The 25421-nt window shown below is 31.4% G+C and overlaps 3 protein-coding genes across 5 annotated transcripts; 2 read left to right on the forward strand and 1 right to left on the reverse strand.

Moving 5' to 3' along the window:
* The first annotated feature begins 1388 nt into the window (after positions 1 to 1388).
* LOC102620664 (MAR-binding filament-like protein 1-1) lies at positions 1389 to 5421 on the forward strand. 2 transcript variants are annotated; one of them, XM_006465492.4, is made up of 4 exons: positions 1389 to 1806; positions 2896 to 2939; positions 3060 to 3191; positions 3447 to 5421. In XM_006465492.4, exons 1-4 carry the CDS (start codon positions 1536 to 1538, stop codon positions 5154 to 5156), a joined length of 2157 nt encoding a protein of 718 aa, XP_006465555.2. In that variant the 5' UTR covers positions 1389 to 1535; the 3' UTR covers positions 5157 to 5421. The 2 variants fall into 2 exon arrangements, with proteins under 2 accessions (XP_006465555.2, XP_006465556.2); XM_006465493.4 differs by having other exon boundaries at positions 3063 to 3191.
* Positions 5422 to 5790: 369 nt separating this feature from the next.
* LOC102621314 (uncharacterized) lies at positions 5791 to 8573 on the forward strand. The gene is made up of 4 exons (XM_006465494.4): positions 5791 to 5956; positions 6099 to 6658; positions 7188 to 7414; positions 8044 to 8573. The coding sequence occupies exons 2-4, from the start codon at positions 6435 to 6437 to the stop codon at positions 8049 to 8051; spliced, it is 459 nt and encodes a 152-aa protein (XP_006465557.2). The 5' UTR covers positions 5791 to 5956; positions 6099 to 6434; the 3' UTR covers positions 8052 to 8573.
* A 473-nt stretch (positions 8574 to 9046) lies between these two features.
* On the reverse strand, positions 9047 to 13579 carry LOC102621812 (probable sulfate transporter 3.4). 2 transcript variants are annotated; one of them, XM_006465496.4, is made up of 13 exons: positions 13167 to 13579; positions 12606 to 12654; positions 12304 to 12511; positions 12032 to 12203; positions 11656 to 11721; positions 11458 to 11571; positions 11241 to 11357; positions 10703 to 10829; positions 10319 to 10605; positions 9999 to 10189; positions 9819 to 9904; positions 9643 to 9719; positions 9047 to 9544 (listed from the first exon to the last, which is right to left on the reverse strand). In XM_006465496.4, the coding sequence occupies exons 1-13, from the start codon at positions 13500 to 13502 to the stop codon at positions 9401 to 9403; spliced, it is 1974 nt and encodes a 657-aa protein (XP_006465559.2). In that variant the 5' UTR covers positions 13503 to 13579; the 3' UTR covers positions 9047 to 9400. The 2 variants fall into 2 exon arrangements, with proteins under 2 accessions (XP_006465559.2, XP_024957432.2); XM_025101664.2 differs by lacking the exons at positions 11241 to 11357; positions 11458 to 11571; positions 11656 to 11721.
* Positions 13580 to 25421: the final 11842 nt, after the last annotated feature.

A 25421-nucleotide genomic window follows, 5' to 3' on the forward strand; every position in this document is an offset into this window, starting at 1 on the left:
CGTATCTTAGAGGTAGATTGAGGATAAAGATACTTTTTCCTTACACGGCAAATTTCTATTGGTGATAATCTAGAGAAAAAGGTGCTACATCCGGCTTTATAAAGGCCTCTTTATGAAAGATACCTAATCAATGTCACCAGTCGGATCGCCACTCAACTCACTCAATTTGTGTACAATAAAATACGGGTCGGAAAATTGTTAATCATATACAGCTCGTCATAAATCTCAATTCAATCAAACCCCATCTGATTAATTGTGGGAAAATTTAGGGTTTTGCTTATCCCAAAAATTGGGGTGCAAATTTTATATTAAATTAAAATAATTAGAAAAATAATTAATTAATTAGAACATTTAGCAATACAACAAAAAAAAAATTATATACCATTTTTTAATTTTACACACTTGATTCTCAAAGCAGCTAGATCCATTGTCCTCATATAGATTGTGATTAATAATAATTGTTTTTTAATAGAATTATGGATAAATGATATATATGGTTTATATCTTGAGTAGAGCTGATAAAATTTAACACAACTCGATTATTTAACATGAATACAACACAAATAAATAGGTATGGATCGTCAAATTTGACACGATTATTAAATTAGTTGAATTCGAGCTGACACAATTTTTTTCCCACGTTGGGTTAGGGTTAAAGTTTTTTACCCATTTACTCAAATAATGACACGATTATATTTTCTATTTTAAATTAATTTTTAAGTTTTTTTATTAAAACTCAAACATTGTATATGATTCTCTCTTTTTAATTTTTTTTGGAAGACGGACATATATATTTTATTTATAAAATTTTATATAAATTTAGAACTTTAATAGTGTAAATGTATAAATATTGATACATACGTATATTTTGTAATATTAATATATAATATTGTTTACATATATATAATTTAAACTTTAAATAGTATAAATTTGTAATAGTTTGGAGGTATGTATAATATTTGTTAAATATATAGATATTAAATGGATTATTGGGTAATTCGTTTATTTTCCGTATTGGATTTGAATCTTAATATTTTGACATAGTTATTAAATGAGTTGTGTTTGAGTTGACTTCAATTTGACGCGATATGAATATGATCTGGTGACCCATTTTACCGCCTCTAATCTTGAGTAATGTGGCAGACGTATTTTTACTTTTATTTTCCCTTATTAATATGATAATTTTATATGCGTAATGTGATAAACATTTATTTCACTTTTATTTTTCCTGATTATTATGCTAATTTTTCTGGCGTATCATGATAGATGCCATGTCACTTGAAATAACGTATGTATAAACTAGGTGTCTCGTGACTCGTTCTTTTGAAATCTTTTTTAAATTTCCTAAATACGATTACGACTCCTTTCTTGTTAACTGACCAACTAGCATCGGGGAAAGGCCATTTTGGTAATTTAAACCTCAACTGAAAGAATCACGATCAGAAACTGAGAGATAGAGAACTGACACAAAACTAGGCCTCTTTCTTCATTTCATATCATTTCTTATTTATCTGAATCCAAACCTAAAGAAAATCATGGACCTTGTAATGGGGAGCTCCTCATTCAAACAGCCTCTCCTTCACTTTCCCTCTTCTTCTTCTTCTTTCTATTCTCAATCTTCACTACTTCTCTGTACCAATAATGCAAGGACCAAGAGAAGAAACAGACTGTCAGCAATGGCTTCTATGAGACCAGGAGACCCAAAAGACAACATTTTTATCAGGAGGAAAACGATTCTGCTCGTGGGTATTTCAGTTCTTCCGTTATTGAACCTCAGAGCCAGAGCTCTTGATGGTTTAGCGCCAAGTGAGTGCAGTGTTTCATTTGGTTTCTCTAGATATATATATATTTTTTTGGTTTTTGCTATAATGTTAGAGCATCGCATTTTGTGAAATGAATTCGTTCAATGTTTTCATGAAAATGCATATGTTTGAGGGAGTAGATTGCTTCTGGGTTGTTAATTTGGAATTTTGTTCATTGCTGCTTGTATTTGTTTGCAAGTTTTGTTTTTTGATGCTTTTATTATTAAACAAATGGATTGAACCAAAATTAGTTTTGGATTGGGTTTGTTGTGTTTAGTTCATGAATTTTGTTGTTAGTTATCCTGTTAGATAATTGAGAAAATGAAAAGATATTGGGGTTGGATTGAGTAGAAAATGCTGAATCATGTTGATATATTTGTACTTACAATGTGTCATTCTTAACTGGTTCATTGTTTGCAACAATAGGATAGGAATTCTAGCTGTATATTTGAGACAAGCTGACTATCATTCTTGATAACTATCACAAAATTGAGGAATTACTGTTAAAATAAAAATCTATATGGTAAGTGCAAAAGATGGACCTGAATATCATTGGCTAGGTGAGAGAGGGAGATGGAACTTGTGGGGGCTTGTTTCAGGGCGAGGGTGTTTGCACGAGCTTGCTGCGAAGAAGCTATGTTTATGTTCTGCTCCTCTATCATATCTAGTGGATCAGCAAGCAATGTTTTTGGGATAAAGTCAAATGAGCCAAAGTTAAATTTTTGAAAATTTTCCTAAAATCTTCCCTGTCATGCTTTAACTACGGCATTCTCCTTGCATGGCAAATGATTTAGCTCCCATCTGCAAGAGATAGAAGAGCTTAATGAAGACTGGGTAGGAAGTAGTTTCCGTAGATTTATTTGAGATGTAAGCTTATTTATATCATTTGCATGTACAATGAAGTGAATCACGTGAAGATATCCATGGCCGACCATTTTTGTAATAATCTACATTTCTAGTGGAAGTTCTGAATATTTTAGGTCTGTTTCATGTCGTGATCTGCTCTAATTTCCTTGCTGTGTTTGTGGACGTTTAAGTCCTATCTCAATCTCCTAATTTATGATTGTTAACATACTTGTTTATGCAATTTTAGGGGAAGGTGAGCTAAATGCAACAGATGAAAGCCAAAACTCAAAGGTCTTAATTTATTTGGATCTTTGGTCATATACAATTGAACCCTGAATACAAAATTCTAGCTTTTTTAAGTTGTTATTGTTAATTTCTGAAATGGTCTAAATAGAGTAGCTTTCTTGGCAGCAGGGACTTCAACCATCAAATCCCTTTTTGTTTGTCCTTAATGGACTTGGAATTTTAGGAAGTGGTGTGCTCGGTGCACTCTATGCTTTGACTCAAAATGAGAAAAAAGCCACTGATGCAACTCTTGAATATGTAAGTTGCTCTCACCTTTATTGTTGAGTTTTTGGCACAAATCATTTAGGAGGATAGTTTTGAGCATTCAAGGATGAGTCCATTTAGAGGAAAGTCTTCCTTGGTTAAGTTTTGAATGAAAAATGTTCTTGATTCTCATCGGTTGTAAAAATGTTTCCATCATGGTAATAGCATCCTTTCCCTCCCTGTTCTACGTCTGGTAGTCAGTTTGGACATCGGTTTCTAAACCACTCATACACTGGTTGAAATGCACAGATGAAAGCCAGGCTCAAAGAAAAGGAAGCGGCCATTGTTTCATTGGAGAAAGATTTTGAATCAAAATTACAGAATGAACAAGAACAACGAACTAAGCAACTCAAGTCAGCAAAGGAAGAACAGCAGTTGTTGATGAACAAACTGAACTCAGCTAATACTACAATTTCTGGGTTGGGAAAGGAGCTGCAAAATGAAAAAAGATTTATTGAGGAACTCAGAATTGAAATTGATAGTCTTCAAACCAGCCTCTTGAAATTTGGGGAAGATAAAAGGACACTTGAAGAAGAACGTAAGCAAAAGCTTGACAGAATAGAAGGTTTACAAGATAAGATTAACTTACTCAGTTTAGAGCTCAGAGAAAAGGATGACGGTGTTCAAAAATTGAGCTCTTCTCTCCAGCAGAAGGAAACAGAGTTGAAGAACTTGAATTCTGTCTACAAGCAGACTAAGGATGAACTAGCCAAAGCAGAATCTGAAATCAAAGCATTGACAGATAAACTCCAGAACAAAAAAAAGGAACTAGAATTGAAGAATTCTTTGGTAGATGAATTAAATGCAAGAGCAAGTTCTTTATTAGTTGAGAGAGATGATTCCAAGCAGAAACTTGAGGCGGTTCAAAAGGAGTACAAAGAGCTGAAGTTATCTTCTGAAAACGAGACAGCTTCAAATGCAAAGCGTTTGAGAGAGAAGAAAGAAGAACTTCACCAACTGAAGGAAAAGCTTGAGCTTACTCTGGATGAAGCTTGTGAAAATCGAGCAACCATTGCTAAGTTCACCCAAGAAAAGGATGACTTGAGGAAAATGCTGGATAACGAATTGGGCAATGTAAAGAATCTGAAATATGAACTTCAAATTACTCAGGAAACTCTTGAGACGACAAGGAATGAGGCTTCTGATCTGGAAAAGCAACTAAAGCAATCGAAAGATTCGTGTGCAGATCTTGAGACTGAAATTTCTAGAATTCGGGCTGAATTTGCTGAAGTTAAGCATACCTTGGGAAACAGCCTTGATGAGGCAAAAAGAAGTGGTGAAGTGCTAGCCGGCGAGCTCTTTGCAGCAAAGGAAGTTCTGAAGAAAGCTAGCGAGGAGCTGCAAAATGTGTCCCATGAACTGGAAGCTACAGCAGAAAATCGTGATAGCCTACGAAAGGAATTGGTAAATGTCTATAAGAAAGCAGAAGCTACGGCCAATGATTTAAAAGAACAAAAAGAGATAGTTTCTTCTTTGAACAAAGAGCTACAAGCTTTGGAGAAGCAAACCTCCAAGGACAAGGAGGCGCGCAAGTCCCTGGAAACAGACTTGGAAGAGGCTACCAAATCACTCGATGAGATGAACCGAAATGCATTGGAACTTTCTAAGAATTTAGAGAAGGCTAATTCTCAGATCTCTAACCTTGAAGATGAGAAGGCAGTGCTTTACAAGAGCCTCACGGAACAGAAGAGCATAGCCAATGAATCCCGAGAAAACATGGAAGATGCTCATAATCTAGTCATGAGGCTTGGCCAGGAAAGGAAGAGTTTGGACAAGAGATCAAAGAAACTTGAAGAGGAATTGGCATCCGCAAAAGGTGAAATACTGCGGCTAAGAAGTCAAATAAATTCATCAAAAACTCTTGTAAATGATGAGAATCCTCGGAAAGTTGAAGATGACAACAAGGTCCCAGTCACTGCAAAGAAAACTACTAGGAGGAGAAAGAGTAACTCACAATGAGACTGCAAACTAATTTTTTGTTCTCCATATTCCTAATGTTCATATATTATCCAATGCCACTAGACACTGAGACTTTGCATTCTCAGATTAATTTTTCGGGACGCATATGTACGATTATTGTATAAATGCTGAGGCATGAGATTAGGGAAATGGCTCTTTGTATGTAAGGATATAGTCTTTTCATTTCATTGTCTTCACTTTTCATGAATGTATAATGTCTAGTTGAGGTGACCACTCAGTGTATTTACTCTTTATTCTTCCTTTTTTCTGGGGTGAAGTATAGATTGCTGGTTTGCTGCAAACATTGTTGGCATAGTTTATTTTCAACATTGTGAAGTGTCATGCTTTCACATACATACAAAATACATATGCTAATTGTCCAACACAAAAGGGGAATTACACTCAAGCATTTATGTTGCGCAATTACCAAAATTGATATAAAAAGTTTTCGTAATTTGTAAGATTAATAAGTTTATCATCTATAAATGTAATTTTTTAATACTGCCATTAAAAAAACAAAAAAAAAAACGATAAACCCTTTGGCTGTACTCGAACCTGCAATCTTGAGAAAAGAAAATCAATATGCTAAACCCCTCGGCCGCGATACTTTAAAGCAGCGAGTAATTTACCAATTTGACCAACACGCAACGCCGTTGTCATGTGCTTAACATACAAAAATGGACCAAATTTTCAGGAAATTAAAATACCAAGCTCTTCACTAATTGCCCGTCTGTATGTTTTTGGTAAAGTATTTGTTTAATAACCAAAAGCATAAATCCTTTGAAGAAACCCTCCACATGGTCAGTCTCTCTCTCTCTCTCTCGTTCTGAATTTTGGTAATTTAATGCAAATCTGCTCTATACATATATATATATATACACATTCAATTTTTAAAAAAATTTACTAATTTTTCACAATAATCTGTCCTTTTGTTGCCTCCAGATTTGGCTTGGGTTCTTCTTCCTTCATTCGTCAATTTCCCAGATCCAAGGAAACCTGGCTTTCAATTTGGGTGCCAAGAAAATTGGCATTTAAATTTCATTCTTGTTATTTTATTTTTTATTTGTTTAGGTTTAATTTTCAGAATTGAGTTCCTTTGAATTGGTTAGTGGCGTTTCCTCGGCTTTTGGTGATCTGGATATTGAGGTTATTAGTTTAATTGTTCAAACGAAGTTTCCTTTTTTGGTTCGGAGAATTGGTTTGTGGCCTTGTTGTTACTTTTGGTGATCTGGGTATTGAAGAAATTTAGTCTGAGGTATTACTGTAGTTGTAGAAGATATGTTCTATGGTTCAGTAGTATGGGACCCTTGGCTTATCGTTGCCCAAATTGTCTGTCTGCAATGCTTATACTACCTCACACTTGGTGTATTTGTATCCATTTTTGTTGGCACTCGTGTTTCGCATATGAGTCTTGTGTACTTCTTTGATTTTGCTACAGTCACTGCCTCTACGGTCACTGGGTGGTGTGTTATTGCTTCGGTCCTGCTCACCTCAGTTGCAGGGTGAGAATACTAGTCCCTTTGCTTTAATTTACTTGTAGTTTGTTGTTTTCTTATGCAATATGTTAGGGGACCGTGAGTTAATTAGAATAGGTCTGTAGATTGTGTTATTTCAAGCTTATGCACAGTCATGCATGGTATGGTGCACAAACTGATGGCTCAAGCCACCATAGCCTTAATGAATGGGATTTACATAGATGATATCACTATTGTTATTAGGTTTCAACATTGCCATGTCATTGTTAATGAATTATTCGTTGTGTCTTCCATTGCATCCTTACTAGAGTCCATTTGCTTACTAGCTCTATATTTCTTCATTTTTCTTTCCGTTCATGTGCATCTGTGATTTGGGATTATATTGTATTATCATCTTCAATTTATTTCATAATATTCATTCACTTGTACTTATCTTATTATTGACCTAAAAAGTAGACCTTGTAAATTATATTAGTTTCATAGATTCATATTTATTTTTTCTGTCAAAATGGTTGCTTGCTTTGGTTAACTTTGGACACTGTTGTTCCTTGTGCAGAGCTGGCTACATGTTTCATTTAATAGAGAGGGCAAAGAAGTGCTTAGATTTTTCAGCCACTGTGTATATCATCCATCTTTTTATATGCATTGTATATGGAGGTTGGCCCTCCTCTATAACGTGGTGGGTTGTGAATGGTACTGGACTTGCACTGATGGCTTTGCTAGGTGAATATCTGTGCATCAGACGTGAATTGCGAGAGATTCCTATACCACGTTACAGATCAAGTAAGAACATTTTCCAGTATATGCTCTAAGTGATTACGTAAACGAATATTATTTCATTTATTTATGTCTATTTCATGTTATTTTTTATTTTTCCTATTAACATGCTTCATAATTCATATCAAAATATTGGCTTCAGACTTGTTTTCTTTCCTAGCTTGAAGGTTTTTGTCCTGGTGTGACTCTTATTTTAGGGAAGCATAGAAGCTTTTTTATTTTGTGTCAGGGTGTGTGTTTATTTTCTACGCTCTGTGGGGTAATGGTTTTGCCATCTAAAATGTTCTTGTTATCTGCTGTTTATGCTGAAATGTTGGTGTTATTGATCTGGATGAAAATTTTCATTTGGATGGGATTCCTGTGATATAAAAACAGTTTCTAGAAAAATGAATCTGCATTACAGTTAATAGAAGAGTTTAGTTATTGATAGGCCGAGATTTTTATTGGATTACTTTTTCATTGGATTGCTGTTTGTGTTTATATTCATAGGTGATCTATTGCATGCTAAACAGTCATTTCACTACATTAGAATTTATACCATACTAATTACTTACAGATTTTCTTTTCTTGTTTTCCTTATTTAAATTGAATATTGCTGTGATGTCATCTAAATTAATTGGACCTTGGCCATGCAGATGTTTAAATGAAAAGGAGAGCTCAACAGGCAGGAATTAGTTTTCTTGTGGATTTTTATGATTATTTCTTCACTGTTATGGTGGAGTCCAGGACTGCTTATTAATTAACAGGTCTACTCTGACAGAAAAGAATTGTTTATATCTTTGCCTGTGGCTGCAATGGAGAGCAAATAGGCTCGAGATGGTTGTCAAACGTATGAAGATTGAGCACATTGGACTAGTTATGTGGCTCAGGAAACTTTTAAATGTTATGTACAATTGTAGGAGCCCTTGAGAAAGATGATGCATTGCTTTTCATATCATTTCTTATGGTGGCAAATAGTGATGTGCATAGTTTATTAGGTTTCTACATTTTGATATCACCAATACTGAGTTTTCAGATAAGTGGATGAATTGGGCAAATTTTTGTCATTTGAGTTGGGAGAATATTTTGCAAGGTTGTTAAACTGAAACATGATTACAGATTGTTTATTAGATTTCATAACTCTGAGATGAATCAATTATTGGTATCGCATTTTGCGCCTGGTTAATTGGGCTAGTAAGCTACTTATAGTTTCTTCTTTGGGCCTCAATTTTCCCTACTAATTGTCACAAATTCAGTGGACAGGAATGAGGAAATACATCCATGTAGAACACTCAACAGAAAACTCATTCATGTAGAACTCACAACTTACATTTCAAGGAATCATGAAGATGAACTATAAATTATTATTATGATCTTGAAGAGGTTGTTTTTTTCTAATTAAATTTTTTTTTTTGGTGTCATTTCTAGCTCTTTCGTTGGATTTTACTGATGCCTCAGTTTTAGGACATCATTTCTGTGGCTTCTTGCTCTCTCTCATTGTCTCATTTGCTTTATTCGAAGGCATGCTATGAAAGATGTTGGTTTGGTTCCACGTGAATTGTGAAGCAAACTAATGCTAACATGGTTCTGGTCTTTTAATTATGTGGCATCAAGCTTTGAAGTCTATAGATTGCTCAAATGTGTTATTTCACAATGACAAATGGAAAGAAGAAACTTCTTCATTATTTTTCATTGAAATTAAGTTACTTTCATGGCCAAGCTTTCCGTACACATAATTGTAAGGCGAACAATTCTTCTCTTGCAAACAAGAATACATATAATTAACAATTGAGATACAATTGGATCAAAATCTCTTCTTAGAAGAGCATGCATGGCCGCCGCCTTCTTTTTATGTAAAAAGAAAATGCTTCACTGCCTCCTATTTTTCCGGGGGAAAAAAAAGTATGGAAAACTAATTACTCTGCTCTCAAGCATTCTTCCTAGACTGCCAAGATTTGGATTTGTTAGTGTTCTCTTCATTTTTCTCTTTTTCTTCACACAGCTCTGTAGAATTCATGGTTGAGCCTTCCACAAAGCTGAAATGTCTGCTATGGCTTCTCCGACTGTGAGATACAGTCCATTTAGTCCAAAGGACTCCAAGACTTTTGACTGATGCAACTTTTCTGTCACACTTCCGACCGGATTTGCCAATACAAGCTGCATAGAAAACACCAAGATTAGTTAAATACTGTCCGACTGAAGAATATCATGGAGAATGTGCGTGTGATGGATGCAATATGATTTGCAATCCTTACCTGCAAGGATTGTTTCTCAAGAATTTTTCTGAGTTCACACACCATGTCGATACCACTTGTGTCAATAGCTGTCACAGCTGAGATTAAAAGAGTACATATGTTAGCCAATTGGACTTTCAAGTGAAATAATTTCACAAGATTGGTGATCGGTTTTCTGAATTTTCTGAATAACGTACCGGTCATGTCAAGAATTATGCATTTTAGTGTACTCTCATTGTTTGCTTCTATCCATTCTTCCTCCTCCCGAATCCATCGTAAAATCCTGCAATAAGATAGTATAGAGTTGAGCCTGTCTGGTGTGAATTGCATGATCCAGAACTATGAAACCCAACTGCTAGTGAATTCAGTGAACTAACCTTTCTTGCAGATAAGTTGAATTTGCAAAGTAAATGGGAGATTCAACTGCTAGAATGAGAAACGAAGAGACTCTTAAAGCTTCTCTGTATCGGTTGAGGCTTTGATATATATGAGTTCCGGGTATGTTACCCAAGGCTACAGTGTTTGGCCTGGTGACATGCAAGAGAATCTTGAACACTGAAACTCCAACCTGAATTTTCCAGCGAAAGGTATCACCATAGATTATGGTTATTTATATGTAACGAGATATAAGCACGTTGCCATGTAACTAAAACTGAACAGGGGAGGAAAATTAGTTTCAAGAAGCTCAGAAACTTACTGCAATGGCAAGACCAAGTGGCACAGAAATGAAAAGAACACCAAAGAAGGAACATGAACAAGCCAGGAAATCAAGCTTGTCAACTTTCCATAACCGGAATGCAGCTTGATAATCAATAAGTCCTATGACTGCCGTGATGATGATGGCTGCTAAGATGACATTGGGAGTATAATAAAACAGTGGCATGAGAAAAAGCAGAGTCACTAGCACAGCTGAGGCCATTACTACGTTAGAAACTGCTGATTGTGCTCCAGCATTGTAGTTTACAGCAGAGCGAGAAAATGACCCTGAAAGGTTACGTCAAAAAGAAAGACAAATTTAGAAAATCTGAGTATCATTTTGCTTATAAATTTAGAACAGACAAAATGGAAAATGGAGCATCACCTGTGGTAACATAGCATGAGGTACATGAACCAGCTATGTTCATGAAACCAATAGCCATCATTTCTTTATTGCCGTCAACTTGGTAGTTCTTTAGAGCAGCAAATGTCCTTCCCACTGCGATTCCTTCCTATAGCCAGAAAGAAATAAAATAATATCAACATGATTAGAAAGAGTAATTGTCATAAAAAAAAGAGAATTGTAAGTTTCCTAATTATAAGTAAAAATATAACCATATATTTCAAACATGACAACAAAGTCAAAACTTAAAAGGCCAAAAGAATAGACCAAATAGAAATGGCAAGTTTCAGTTGGCATAATGTTTTTCACTATGCATGTTCTTGTGAATACTCTGATGGAAGGAAATTAATTTTCATTCACTATTAGGTGAGTTACCTATAGGAGACGGATAAGATTGGTTAAGCCACCCATCAAAATGGTTGGAATTTTACTGACTTAATATGAATAAATGCAACATAACCAGAAACCATATACCATGGAATTACCCATAAGACTTTTACTGCTAGTTTTGGTAACTTACGGTGAGAGATAGGATCCCGGTTACAAGGCCAGTTTTGATAGCAACGGCTAGAAAAGGGCCATTAAAGCTTAGCATGTTTGATGAAGGTGGATTCAAACCCTTTGGCAAGTGGCCAATCTGTAGATGAAAAAAGGTAAAAATTTCAATAGCTGCTGCAAGGAAGAATTTTTCTTATGACTGCGTAAGTTAAAAGTAGATGTATATATTGGGTTCTTACAATTGAGATCCCGTGAGCCTTTGATTTGAGGCAGAAGACTATTAGAGTTGAAAGAATAACTGATGTCAACGGGGCAGCAGCTGACACCCAGAAAAGTTTTGGTTTTCTCATGCTCTGTCAATTCATCAGAAGTTAGCGACTTTAGTTAGCTTGAAAAAGGGATTGAATTCTATAGGCAAGCAAAACGACAAGTCTTACAATTTGCCTTGTTGTCAGCAGAAAAACTAGGAAGCTGAAACCCATTACAACAGTTTTCCAGGACCACTGCACATCAGAATCATAATAACTTTCTAATTAGAACTTGATGGTGACTACTGTTACAAAATTAGTCTCTCAAACAAAATTCAGAAAGCAAGCATGCTAAACATATCATATGTTCACAAAATTATACTTTAGCCTTTTGGCATCTTTTGAGGAGCAAATAATTTATAATTATAAAAAAAATATTTCATCAAAAGACAAGAAAAGCATTTTAAGATGCTACCAACAGTGAACTAGTAGACATTCCATGACAATGCTTTATTGTTAAAAAGGAAAAGAAGAGCATATTGCTTGCTCATAGTGAGCCACTAACCTCATCTCTCTGGTTAAAAACAGAGGACATAACAGGAATAAATTGCATCTTGCTAGTGAAGTGAACGATCCCAAGCAATCCTTTAAGCTGTTGCAATGATACAATAACTGCTGCACCAGCCATGAAACCAACAAGTGTGGCCTTTGATAGAAAATCAATTATAAATCCTAACCTGTCAACCATTTATATAAAATCAATTATGCCATAAAATGGGTAAATAAGAGTTGGAGATGAACCCAAAAAAAAAAGGAAATTGTTATGGCTTTTAGTACCTGAGTAGGCCTAAAGAAGCCTGAAACAGGCCAGCAAAGAAGGTGGCAGTGAAGGCCAATTCGAGATAAAGAATTGGGTCTTGGCTGTATGAAACAGCCTCTCCCAGCATTGATCCCATAACCAATGAAGCTATGGAGACTGGACCGACACCGAGATGTCGAGAACTTCCCAGAATAGAGTAAATCAATGGAGGCACAAAACTTGAATCTGCAAGCAACCCAAAAAGCAATTGATTGATATATTTCTAAAACATAATAAGACTCCAGTAATTTAGGACTGCTTGCAAGGGATTGATACTTACAGAGGCCAACAATTGGTGGTAAATTTGCAAGCTTTGCATAGCTAATTCCCTGCAGTATACAGAAAATTATAAATCATATCAGATTACCCAGAAAAGAAAAAGAAAGAAAGGTAATATAATTCTTATCTGTTTCGATCTAAATTCAGGGTGGACATATGAATTTCCACGAAAAATATATTTTATATTGATGGTAATGCATAATGCATAGCATATTGTCTGATTCTAAGGGAATAAAAAGTAAAAACTTACGATGTGAAAGTAAGAAAAGAAACATTAAATAAAATTTGTGTAGTGATTAAGAACAAAAATCTTGTTGAAATCCTTATCAAATTAAACTTATAATTTAGTAAAAAAACAATTTTCTTGAGAGTAAGAAAATATTAAACGAACTTCTTCCAAGCCAATATTCCACCAAACTTCAAAACTGCTACTCTAATGATCCAAAACAAATGGAATATATCACAGTAACCCAACTCAGAGTCCTTAGTCCACTAATTCCACTGATCTTTATTAATGCATGATGCATGTATACATGCATGCATATGTGTATTCTTGTGTTACCTGAGGGATTGCAAGGCTGGCAATGGTGAGACCAGAGATGATGTCAGACCTAAAGAGCTTGAGATTGTAGTCAGGGCCCCATTGGAGAATGGGGAACAAGAACTGAAGAGCCAAGATGAGTTTCTTGCACCATTGTTGGTTCTTGAATCTGTAGAGAGGATCATCAGGGAAGAAGATTTCGGAAAGCCTGTGCTTGAGTTTTTGGAGAGTTGTTTTCTTGGGTGGCAAACAAACACTGTGTATTTCCATTGGTGGGCTTATTGTGTTTGTTGATGGGATTCTAATGGAGGTTTCATGGCTTGAGAAATCTTCAACTCTGTTTGAGTTCACACCCATTTTTCTTGAAAACAAGAACAAGAAAGCAATAATTTAACAAAGAATTTATGAATGGAGAGAGTTGATTTTTTTCTGAAGGAATAAGTTAGCACTGGCTTGCAATTTATAGAGAGCAACATTTGTCCAGTGGGCACTGTGGCAGTTACTGGGGCAGTTGCTGCAATTTCATTGTCAAGAGCAAAATTGTCATTTTATGTTTTGGGTGGTTATTTGCTTATATTACTTTGACAGGTAAAAGCTTGTTTAGTCCCTATATTATAAGTTTAGTGCTCATTTAATTCCTATATTTTTAAGAATACCTCAAAACGTCTTTGCTATTAAATATTAACACTTATGCCATTATTTTTTATTTTTTTTAGCATGCTTTTACAATTTTACACTCTTACAGTAATGTTTTTTTTAGATATTAATAAAAAAATTGGATTATCAAATTAAACCCAAAAATAAAATAAAAAAAAAAGATATATATTAATTTTTGTGGAAGCTCATGTGTGTCCAAAAAAATTTAATTTTGTAAAAAAATAAATTATCAATTTTTAAAAAAAATTAATATTTTAACTTCTCAGCAGAGTGTTCCACAAAAATTAATATATATTGTTTTTATTTTATTTTTTTGTGTTAAACTGGTAATTTAATTTTTCTTTTTAATAATGTTTAAAAAAGAACATTATTGTAATAGGGTAATATTGTAAAAAAAAGTCAAAATGAATAAAAGGTAATGTCAAGGATGTCAATAATTTAATGATAGGGATACTTTGAGGTATTTTTAAAAATATAAAGACTAAACGGACACTAACCTCAAAATATAGGGACTAAATGAACTTTTACCCTTACTTTGACTACATGACTAAATTAGAGGGAATAAAGTGTGAAATTACAGTAGTCAGTTGATTGCGGTGGGGTCTACAGAACACTTCGTTTTTATATATAGATTGTTTTTGCGTATTTTTGATTGGATTCCCCTTTTTTTTTTTTTGAAGATTGTGGAGATTGCACAATGTTGTATAGTCTGGGGGAGCCATTATCATTTTTCATGGACTCTATACTAGAAATATCGCAAATTTGGGGTTTATGGTTAATTTTGGTAATACTATTTTCTTAATATGTTTGTTGAAGAACTAGTGTGTCAATTGATATCAGACAACTTATATGGTTATTGCCATATTATTTGTAATTATTGTATAAACTTACATTAAATCAATTTGAATACCATATTAAGCTCAATTGATTTTTTAACCTTTTATTTTTAAAAAAATTTAAACTCTAGTACCCAAATAAATAAACTGTTTGAAAACTACTTGATCATACTCATGTTATGATAATTATTCAATTTAACAATTTTCTACTTAATGTTACCAGTGTCAATATTGATCTTGGATCCCACAACAAATATTAGTTATGTGAATATTTACATTTTACAATAGTGTACGTTAAAATTTTATTTTTAAAGTTATAATCAAGATTAAATTGTCCATATATTTTTATCCTATAACTATCAATTATAATTTTTAAAAAGTCAGCATAAAAATCAGACGATCACCTAATATTATTGCTTTTACTTTCTTCTATAAGTTATAGTATAAAATTTTTTAATATGATATTAAAATTTGAAATATTCTTATTGAATCCAGATGTGACTGTCACTGATATGTTAAAAAAAAAAAAAAAACCTTGGGGTTAAAGAAAGTAGTCAATAAAATCAACTCAAAAGCTTGATTGAAATATCCCCATATCGTCAAATGAAATTCACAATAACTTTTGGGCACAGTAGATAAAAGAATTATTGGCAATGAATGGAGTATCCGAAGGTTCCAATTTCAACTTCTGTTTAACAAAAATGACCATTCGATTTCAATCGTCCATTTATGCTACTGCTACCTTTAGCACCAATTAAAAAATGATGCTGCTTTTCCTTTTGCCTTCCCCACTTTTCTTCCCATTTGTAAGCAAAAAAATAAAAAATAAAAAACAAAAAATAATCCCTTTTTGAATTTCAACAATCTTTTGATCATATATGTTGTGCTTGGGAGAGGAATAAAATTGGAACATTCCTATTGTGCTCTTTTCTTTCAATTTTCAAGTGATTGCTAACGTACTTACAGTGCTTTTTGACATTATTAAAGTGCATTTTAATAATTAAGCATTTTTCACATATTTTATTAAATGAATAACATTTAATTACAAATTGATTACAGAAAATAATGAAAGCAAAGAATTACATGAAATAATACTTCATTCTCCAACAATTGGTGTCGAGTGCTTCATGAAAAACCATTTTTTTTTTTTTTGGGACAAAGGCAATTCTTAGACTTTGCTTGTAGTTTTTAATTAAAAAAATTGAAAAAGAAAAATAAAAATTGTTGGTTGTTTGGTTTACAATCGTACAAGTGTTGTGATTAAGGTGTTGTTTAGGTCATCTTAAAGTTCTAAATACAGGCTAATAAAAAGAGCTTATCTTAGAAGCTGAATTGCAAAAGCACTTTCCAAAGTTTAGTCAGACAACTAAAATTAAATTAAATTAAAAAAAAAAATCTCTTTTGCTTATTCCAGAAACCATTCGAAACACAATTACGAAGCACTTTTCAATCATATTCTGCATGATTAAGGGTTACAGTAAACAATATATATGTAAATGTAATAGAATAATAATTCATTTCTTTACTCATAACCCTTCTAAGCAAGTAAAAGCCAAGAATCAATTTTTCCAAAGTACTTTTTCCAAGCTTTCTCTAGTAAACTAGCTCTACACCATAAAGTCTTCAACACTCATCATTCTATTTATGGAATGAAAATTTTTCCCAAGTCCATGAAAACAATGGAAATTAGAGCATAAAAAAGTAATTAAATTTTAATCAATTTTTCAATATACAATTTTTGGTAACTTAATCATATTGTGTTTCTGGTTAATTTATTATTAATTAATCGTATTGTTTTTATTTTTCTGTAACTAGTTAAATTATGAAGTCTATACCAAGACATACACATTGATTGTATAATATTTCTAACATTATATTAGATCTAAGGTCAAGTGCTCAATTCTTCCTACATTAAATTCTAACATTGTTTCATTTCAAGCTTTTGTCTCTCAGTTATTAACGTATTTAAGAGTTCTTATTTCCGTCCATGTTTTGTATAAGCCGTTTGTTTAATCTTATCTTTAATTTTATTAATTGTTAAACACTTATATATTGGTTTATAAACTTTTGTATAAAGTGATAACGTGATATATCTAATAAATTAGTTTTACAATGGTTTGAGTTATGAGTAATGATACAGCCACAAACTCTTGTATAAATTTATTTTGTACAAACTAATGTGGTATTAATTCATTGGTTGAATGAAAATATAAATTAATAAAAACAAATCATGTGGGTCAAATGATATTTAATTCAACCAATCTTATCATGCCACATCAGTTTGTACAAAATAAGTTTGTACAAGAGTTTGTGGTTATATCATTATTCTTAAGCTAGTTAGAAAGTTAATTAATTACTTCCAAAATAAAAGTATCTTAGTGCTTCCTTAGTAGGATTGGTGCAACCAAGAATCAAGATTAGAGTTCATCAATTTGACAATTTGACTTTGACAATTTGACTGCAATGGGTCCAAATTATGACTTAACACAGACCAAGATATGATATTCTTTCAAGTTCTCCTGATCCTCGTTTATTCTGTAGGGACAAGCTGATTAAGCAAATTTATCTTACAAAAATTAAAGCAATTGAAAGTTAATTTTAATGATAGGTTTTATAAGAAAAAACTTGCCTCATGTTAATCATCAATTGGTCATACCCACATGGGATATTGTGTATAATATTAAAGATCTACCCTTCTCGAAAAAAAAAAAAACAATCTACCCACTTAATTGATATCACAATCTCACCTTCAAGTTTGGTTTGATACGTGCCAATTGGGTATTTTTCTAAGACCATGAAGTGATTAATACATAGTTGCTTTACGGAAAGTGCTTATTTTAAAAGAGTTCTTGGGCAGGGAACGTGCTTAATGAAAATGGCATATCGCGCCTCTCTTATTTGTTAATTTATGTCAGGCTCGCCACTTCGGCCTTGGCCGAAGTGGTGGGCTGCTGCCCTCACAAGCATTGTGAGGGCAGCGGTTCTAGCCCCCACAAAAGTATTGTGGGGGCTAAATGTTCTTTATATCCTTCTCCCTTGCGAAATGTAAGTGAAGTATGGACATCCTCTCTTATGAGGGGTTATTTGTATTGGGCATGTACTTCATAGAATTTATTATAATAATGTAAGTCCCAACCATGTATATCTGATTGTAAATATCAGTGTAATATCTCTGCTACAATAAGCAGTTGTTGTAAATATCTGTGTAATGCAGTAATCTGATGATTAATCAGTCTCAAAAAAAATAAAAAATAAAAATTTATGTCAGGCTCAAGGGCAAGTGAAGAATGACGATAAATAAAGTTTGAGATTTGGTAGGTTAGTGCCTAATTGTTAAGTTCATTTTCTGAGACACATCACATCATCAACTCAATTTGTGGAGAATGATAATATAGAATAATACATTTTTTTATATGTATATACAATAATTTACTTTTACAACTTTGACCGAAGCCTTAGATACATGTAGTTATTGAATTTTTTTGAAATGTTTACTTCTTGGTACGTACTTAAAAATTGTAATTAATTGATTTAGCTAGTTTAATTAAAGATTAGCAAACCAACCCTATGATCGTGCACTGATTTGAAAGACGATGTTGCTACTCATCATATTCATATAGCATTAAGGGTTACATGAAATAATGAGAAACTATAAATTATAAGAAAAAGGTAAAATAATATATGCCTTTGAATGTTACTTTTCGGATGCACCTTAAATTTTGAACTAATTACATGAATTGTATATATAAATTTTATATTCTCCTATATTTAAAGGGAGAATTCTTTTTTCGAATTATGGAATAACTTAAATTTGGTTTAATTGGTCATGATGTAGCAGCTAGCAGAGGAAGGAAGTACGTATTGAAAGGAAAATGTTATTATAATTATAGAGAAATTATCAGTTTTCTCATGTCAGTATATGTCATTTACCTCATATTAATTTTATAATAACCAATTACCTCATTGACGTCAAAATAATAATGCAAAGTAAGGGCAAAATGATAACTTCATCTACAAATGTCATAAACTACAAATTTTAACAGGTGTGTCATTAGAAACATAAAACCTGAAAAAAAAAAAGGTTTTAGTAAATTAACCCATAAATTTAAAGTTTTTTTTCGTCTCACTTTTGTTTTTAGCGAGTCAAAAAGAGAAAGTTTCACTCTCAATTTTTTCTAACTTTGCTTGTGTTCGCTAGCGCATTTGTATACAGTATGTGGAGATGACTCCATTACATCAAGGTTGGTGAATGGTTAGAATCACAAATTTAATAATAGAGAAAGCTTCAATCCATTGTAGTTCGTTAATGTTGTAATGAAAACGCTATGGGTATGACCGAAATCCAAATGGATATTTTGAGGAAAATTTTGTGATAAATATATAACTTAGGCTATTTGTACTTTAAAATTTACTTTGACTACTCTATTTAGACTTAATGTAATTTACTATTAAGGACAATTTAATAAAATATATTTTAACAAATTTTTATCCAACATCAGATTTTATCTATAATAAACTATATTAATAATGAAAATTGAATCAATGTTTACATCAAAACGTTGTTTATTACTTGTTGACTAAATTGTTTTTCACTTTTGTTTATTAGAATTGCTAGGAAAACATCAAGTAACATGTTCCATTCTTTGTAATTGAAACAAAAGGAATGGAAAACAGAAGTGGAGGAACAACAATAAATTGTTTGTACCACTCCGGCGTAAGAAAATGAAAGAAAATCAAAGAATAAGATTTGTTTTAAATTTACTTTTTGATTTTCGCTCTATCTAATATGCTCCTATCATGGGTTTGAAAAACAAAATTATATAACCGCATTAAAGAGGAGAACAAACAAATATCAAACCTTATTATAAAAGGAAAATAAAAGTTAATAAAAATGGAAAAAGTTTGGGCATTTTGTTTATGATGATGAATATTTTATTGGGAGTACAGAGGAAACAAGGTAATTTAAGAAATGGGTAACGATAACCATATAAGAATTTGAAAGTGTGTTCTAAGTAAAAACTAATATTTTGAAATTATTAATTGAGTGTGTAAAGTTAATAAGTGTCCAAAGTAAATTTTAAAATGTAAATAAATCCATCCTAAACATATTTGGGAAAATTAACACAAAACCTACAAATATTCTGAATGGTAGTGGTACGTGTAATGGAGTCATAAAGTGTAGAACTTTATGTGTGTTTAAGGTAAAACATTGAAAAATTGAAATGGGTATTCTACCTTTTTTTTTTTTTGGAATAGTAATTGATATACTTTTTTAAGTATAGGGATTTGTATCCTATTGGGGAAAAGAAAAGCAAATTTTGTTTTATGTTTAAAACTTTTGGGGAGGTTTGTAATAACTACCTTTCTTTTCTAATACTTATGATAAGTTATTGCAGGAGGATACTTGGATAAATTCAAAATATACATATTTTTACATGATTTTTCAGTTTCTTTAATTACTCTTATACATTTGAGTTTTTATTTTTTTCCCCGCAATTTTGGAAGTGTTATCAATTTGCTATTTTCACTGACTTTATTGTTGTCACTTGCTGCAATGCCTATATGAATATTTGTTGCTCTTAGACCTTTCGCAAAGTAATTGCGTGGCTAGCCTCCAGCTAATTTGAGAGTTTGCTATACAGACTTCCTCTTTGGATGCTATGAAATTTCTTTCAAATGATGCTAAAAATTTTCTAAGATACAATTTTACTTAATTAGATTTTTTATTTTTTCTTGATTTGCAGCCGTTTTATTTTGTTACAGTTGAACTTTGATCTTTTTTATTTTATCATTGTGCATTTTATGAGAATGCACTAAGGCTCACTGCGTCCTTCTCGATTAGGTGTCATTTTTTTTCTATTATTTAATACATATCCCCTCATATCATTGGGGTTGCTTAAAAAAAATAAAATTGATTCTCATTTTCTATTTTCATGGATAACAAAATAGTCTATGATTTGGACTAACGAGAGGTAAAATTCAAATAAAATGCACTCCTTTTTTTTAAGGTTATTCGTTTCACTTTTCATTTGAAAAAGTTCATCTCTTAACATGGAGCAGGGCCGGTCGCAAAATTTTATATTGTTCCGGGCTAAATTAAAAATTTTATATTTTAAAGTGAGCATAAACATTCATAAGTAGAAATAGGAATATCAAATAACGGAGACACAAAAAATCCTAAAAATAGGTAGTCTAAAGAAAAATAATTATAGAAAATAAGTAGAAAATAAAAGACAATTCAAATATAAAAATACTATTTTTCAATTATGGAATCTGACATTGCAACCTATAATAACATGTAATTATATAAGAATTAAGAAATCAATTAAGAATTTCAAGTTAAAATAAACAAATACATGTAATTACAATCAATTAAAAATTGCAAGTAGAATTTTTATGTTTGAAAAGTACTTAATTATCACGTCTAAATAAATTAAATAATTAAAATTTATTCATCTTTTTAAATTATAAAAGTATTATTAGTCAAAAGTTTCAATAATAAACTAAATTCAACCAATCAAAAAGGTATTTGGGTGTCATTATTTCTTTACTAGACACTTTGACTCTCTTTAAAAAAACTAGATGCTAATGATTCTTCTATAAAAAGTACTCAAAATATTCAAATTTTATTTTCGAACTTGTCCTCTTAATTAATGTAACTAATAAATAAAATATAAAAAGTTACATAAAAAATTTATGAAAATGTTGATAATTGTTACTGTATGTTTTTTTAAAGTACTTTTAATACTAGTGATGAAATTATATTACATTAACATACTTTTTTTTCAATTAGAATTTTTTTAAAATAAATTAAAGCGGTAATCACATTTTAGACTCCTAATGTTTTCAATCTATTCAATAAATATTATAATTTAATCATTTTATAAAATAAGTCACTAATTTCAATTGGAAAAAAAATATAATTGAATTAGGCACATATTTGAAAATAAAATAAATCTACTGTAATATGAAATTGATGAAATATAAGGGCAACTGAATAGGGACAAATATAAAAACAAAATAAAAACTCTATTCATATATAAAATTAATCAAAAAATAAGAGGGAAGAATTATTTTCTAGACTCTAGCCCAGCAGCAGGTCCGCAACAACTGACATGGAGCAAAACACCAATCGCAAAAAATATATTAAATGCACTGTTAATTTTAACAGTGCTCTCATGCTACGAATACGATCCCAAGGCGTACTTTATTATTATCTTTCTAAATACTAAGTGTTGTTTTAACCGGCCTTTCCCTTTTATCAAGTTTTCTTGGATATCATTCTCCATCTCTCTCTCTCTCTCTCTTTTGTTTTCCTTAGTTAATTTGATGTGTTTCAATTTTCAAACGCAAATGACTGAAAGTGTTAGATCTTGAAATTTTCTTTCCTATCTCTTTTTTCAAATTTGATTCATTTGCATGCACATCTGTTATGAAGTAATAGATCCGAGAATTTCTTTTCTGCTCTTCCTTTTTTTTTTCTTTTAAAAAATACGTTAATTAATGAAAACGCCCATGTGTGAAGAATTTGATCCAGGATTTTTCCAATTATTTTTACTTGTTTATTCATTGGATTCTTAATTCTTTCTTTCTTATTTTTCGTTTTTGGTGTGATAAACATGCATAATGCATTTATCAACATTACATGCATTTCATCACGAGCTTACTGTGGATTTCTACTAGTACGTACGTTTTAATTATAATTAATCAATGTGCTCAAAAAGCTGTTTTCCTTTTCAGATACTTATAAATTCCTAAAGATTACGCATTTGCTTTCAAAATTCTCTAAAAAGTTCCATATCAGCTGCTGTGTCTGCTTTGTTTACTTACGATTTTACCCTCATTTTTTATTTTTGATCGTGTGATTAATGTGTTCTGTTAATTTGCTTAAATTATTCAGCATATTCGGATTTAGTATAAGTAAATTCTCCAAGATTATTATTACTAATATTTTTTTTATTTGATAAACGATTATTTAAAAAAGTAAGAAATGTAGGTAATTTATGTGGTCTAAGAAACTCATACTTTTAAATTTATGGGGTAAATGATCCTTCAGCATTTCTTTCTTTTTTTCTTGGGAATAAATCCTTTACGTTGCAATTAGTTTAATTCCCAATGCAATATTTGATTTTGTAAAAGCCTTTGTATCTAAAAAAATTACTTAAAACATCTTTGTTATCGGTGGTGGAGCCAAGAATTTTCTGTGGTGAGGCAAAATGATACAATATTATTTTATATATATTTAAGAAAATATTAATATTTAAAACTAGGAAATTTCAAAACATATAAAATAAATCATTCAAATTTCAGTTTCCATACATCTATAGTGAAATCACAATTATTACAATTCCGAAGTAATTTACAGTAGAATTGTGTCTGACTACAAAATTTAGAATCATATTCCATATAAAATTCTGTAGTTCAACTTTTTACGGCTTTACTAAAGCTTCCAAATTTTGGGGGGTTTTTTCTTATATTGCCTTAATATAAGAGATGAAATAGGGTATCAAAATCTACCAGGGATCTGACTGATAAAAATTAAATCTAATTAGATTGGATTTGGGTCCATGTAAAATGGATTTGATTTGAATTTGGTTATCGATACATAGATCTAAGTCAGATTTGGAGTAGGCTTGAAGTTATCTCAATATCTAGATTCAAATCCATATCCACTTTCCGTTTAGTTTAATTTTATTTTAAAAATTTCTTAATAATTGTGTGATTATAAATGATAATAAAACTTATTCATAGCATATTAGTGGTACTTAGAATTTATTTAAGAATTTTAAAATTTAAAGGTTAGTTTTGTAAATTTAAATGATAATAAGACAAAAATAATTAAGTATAGAGTAAAATTAGGATAGCCGGCCTTTTTTTTTGTGGTAAATATTTCACTCTTCAGTTCAATCTCTTTCTTTCTTTTCAGTCTATACTCTCGCTTCTCTGCTTGATTTTAAAATGCTTGGATCAGTCTTTTAATTGTTAGGTAAATCTCTAGACATGAGTTTCCTTTTATGTTATGAGAAATTATCACTCGTATACTCTAAATTTGCGCTTTTATAAAAAATACTACAACACTTTAAGGATGTATCCATTGTCCACCCTAAATTAACAAAAGTTGTCCACCGACCACTAAACCATTAGCTACCGTTTGAAAGTTAACGGAACTGTAGTGAATTGACGATTTTACCCTTGAAAATTATCACTGGTATACCCTTAAAATATCTTATTATCACTTATATATCCTTAAATTATCACTTATATCATATCAAAAGACCATATTACCCTTCTGACGTCATCATATTTAAACGGCAACTAACAGTTTGGTGGACAGCATATATATTTTATCAACTTAGAGTGGACGACTGATATACAATAAAATTGTTGTAATAAATTTGATAACGGAATAAACTAAGGGTATACAATTGATAATTTCCCTTATGTTATTTTCTCATAATCTTATATTTGTTGTGTAATCACTAATTAGTGGTAGCTAGCTACCATAAAATAATTATGTTAATTACATAATTAGTTAAATATGGTCATAACAAAAATATTAAGCACTATCACTGAATATAAATCATATTTAACTTATATGTCATTATTTAATATTATAAGAATGATAGTAGTGTGCTTGGGTATCAGGATAGTGAAGGTGACATTAGAATATTACAATAATCTTATTCCAGCAATTACTTATGATGAATATTTTATTATCTTTCTTATTTGTTTGTTTGGTGTAAAAGCATAAGCTACAATATTTCTTATATTTCGAGACAAATTATATAATTTAATTATTATCAATACATTTTACTCTTTAATTTTCTTTCTAAAAAATTATTACTCTTTTATTATTGAGTTTTAAAATTCATGACGGATTTAGAGTAAATTTGGATTTTAATTATTTTTTGGGGCATTTGGAGCAAATATAGATCTTATTATTATTATTTTTTAGATTTTGATATAGTGCAGAAAATATGGATCCATAACAGATCAAGAATAGATATGGATCTCAAATTTTATGATGTATCTAGATTTGGAGTAGAGTAGATCCAACCTATATCTACCCTATTGACATCCATATAGACATTCCCCTAAAATAAAACAAGTTGTAAACCCAAATTAATTTTATTTTTTTCTTTAAAATCATAACATTACGTAAAGTCTAAATGAATTTTTTTAACACCTACAACACTAAAATTTGAACTCAAGCGACCCCAAATAAAATTGGTTGAGAATCACAGACACTTGGGGGCACTTGAAACATGGATTTGCAATCTCTTTACATCACAATTCAATAAACTCATGTAGCGATGATAATTTTTTTAAAAATTTACATGAGACTGATATTCAAATATTTACAATCAGACAATTTCAAAGAATGTCTAATCCACTCTTATTATTATCTATAATTAAAAAGAATTTAAGTGGACTCGAACCACTACCTTCACAATTGTGAAAGTAGTGGCTCTCTCAACCTTTACCTAAGTGGATCATGATAAAGTTACAATCTCTAATATAAACTTTTTTTATAGAACCGATATAACATAAATTTATGAATTTGATGAAAATATAAAATAATAAAAACAAATCATACAAGAGAACACGTATTTAATTAAACCAATATAATCTTACCATATCATTTTATTAAAAAAAATCTCTCCATTATTATTACTCTTTAACCATATTTCTTCGGAACTTTGTTTCACAGTCTGCGAGTCCACAAGATTATGCCAAAACCATACAATCATGGCCTTCCCTACGCAACCTACTTTGATTATTT

This window comes from Citrus sinensis, chromosome 7 (assembly GCF_022201045.2).
Source record: "Citrus sinensis cultivar Valencia sweet orange chromosome 7, DVS_A1.0, whole genome shotgun sequence".
In the NCBI taxonomy this organism is placed as follows: domain Eukaryota; kingdom Viridiplantae; phylum Streptophyta; class Magnoliopsida; order Sapindales; family Rutaceae; genus Citrus; species Citrus sinensis.

What these genes read in the sequence shown, in the direction of transcription:
- LOC102620664 (XM_006465492.4), top strand. Translation starts at nt 1,536, where the DNA reads ATGGACCTTGTAATGGGGAGCTCCTCATTCAAACAGCCTCTCCTTCAC. An exon ending in TCTTGATGGTTTAGCGCCAA is followed by an intron (nt 1,807 to 2,895) that starts GTGAGTGCAGTG and finishes ATGCAATTTTAG; the next exon opens with GGGAAGGTGAGCTAAATGCA. An exon ending in ATGAAAGCCAAAACTCAAAG is followed by an intron (nt 2,940 to 3,059) that starts GTCTTAATTTAT and finishes CTTTCTTGGCAG; the next exon opens with CAGGGACTTCAACCATCAAA.
- LOC102621314 (XM_006465494.4), top strand. Translation starts at nt 6,435, where the DNA reads ATGTTCTATGGTTCAGTAGTATGGGACCCTTGGCTTATCGTTGCCCAA. An exon ending in CTGCTCACCTCAGTTGCAGG is followed by an intron (nt 6,659 to 7,187) that starts GTGAGAATACTA and finishes TTCCTTGTGCAG; the next exon opens with AGCTGGCTACATGTTTCATT.
- LOC102621812 (XM_006465496.4), bottom strand. Translation starts at nt 13,502, where the DNA reads ATGGGTGTGAACTCAAACAGAGTTGAAGATTTCTCAAGCCATGAAACC. An exon ending in AGGCTCACGGGATCTCAATT is followed by an intron (nt 11,358 to 11,457) that starts GTAAGAACCCAA and finishes TTTCATCTACAG; the next exon opens with ATTGGCCACTTGCCAAAGGG. An exon ending in TCAACTTATCTGCAAGAAAG is followed by an intron (nt 9,905 to 9,998) that starts GTTAGTTCACTG and finishes ATCTTATTGCAG; the next exon opens with GATTTTACGATGGATTCGGG.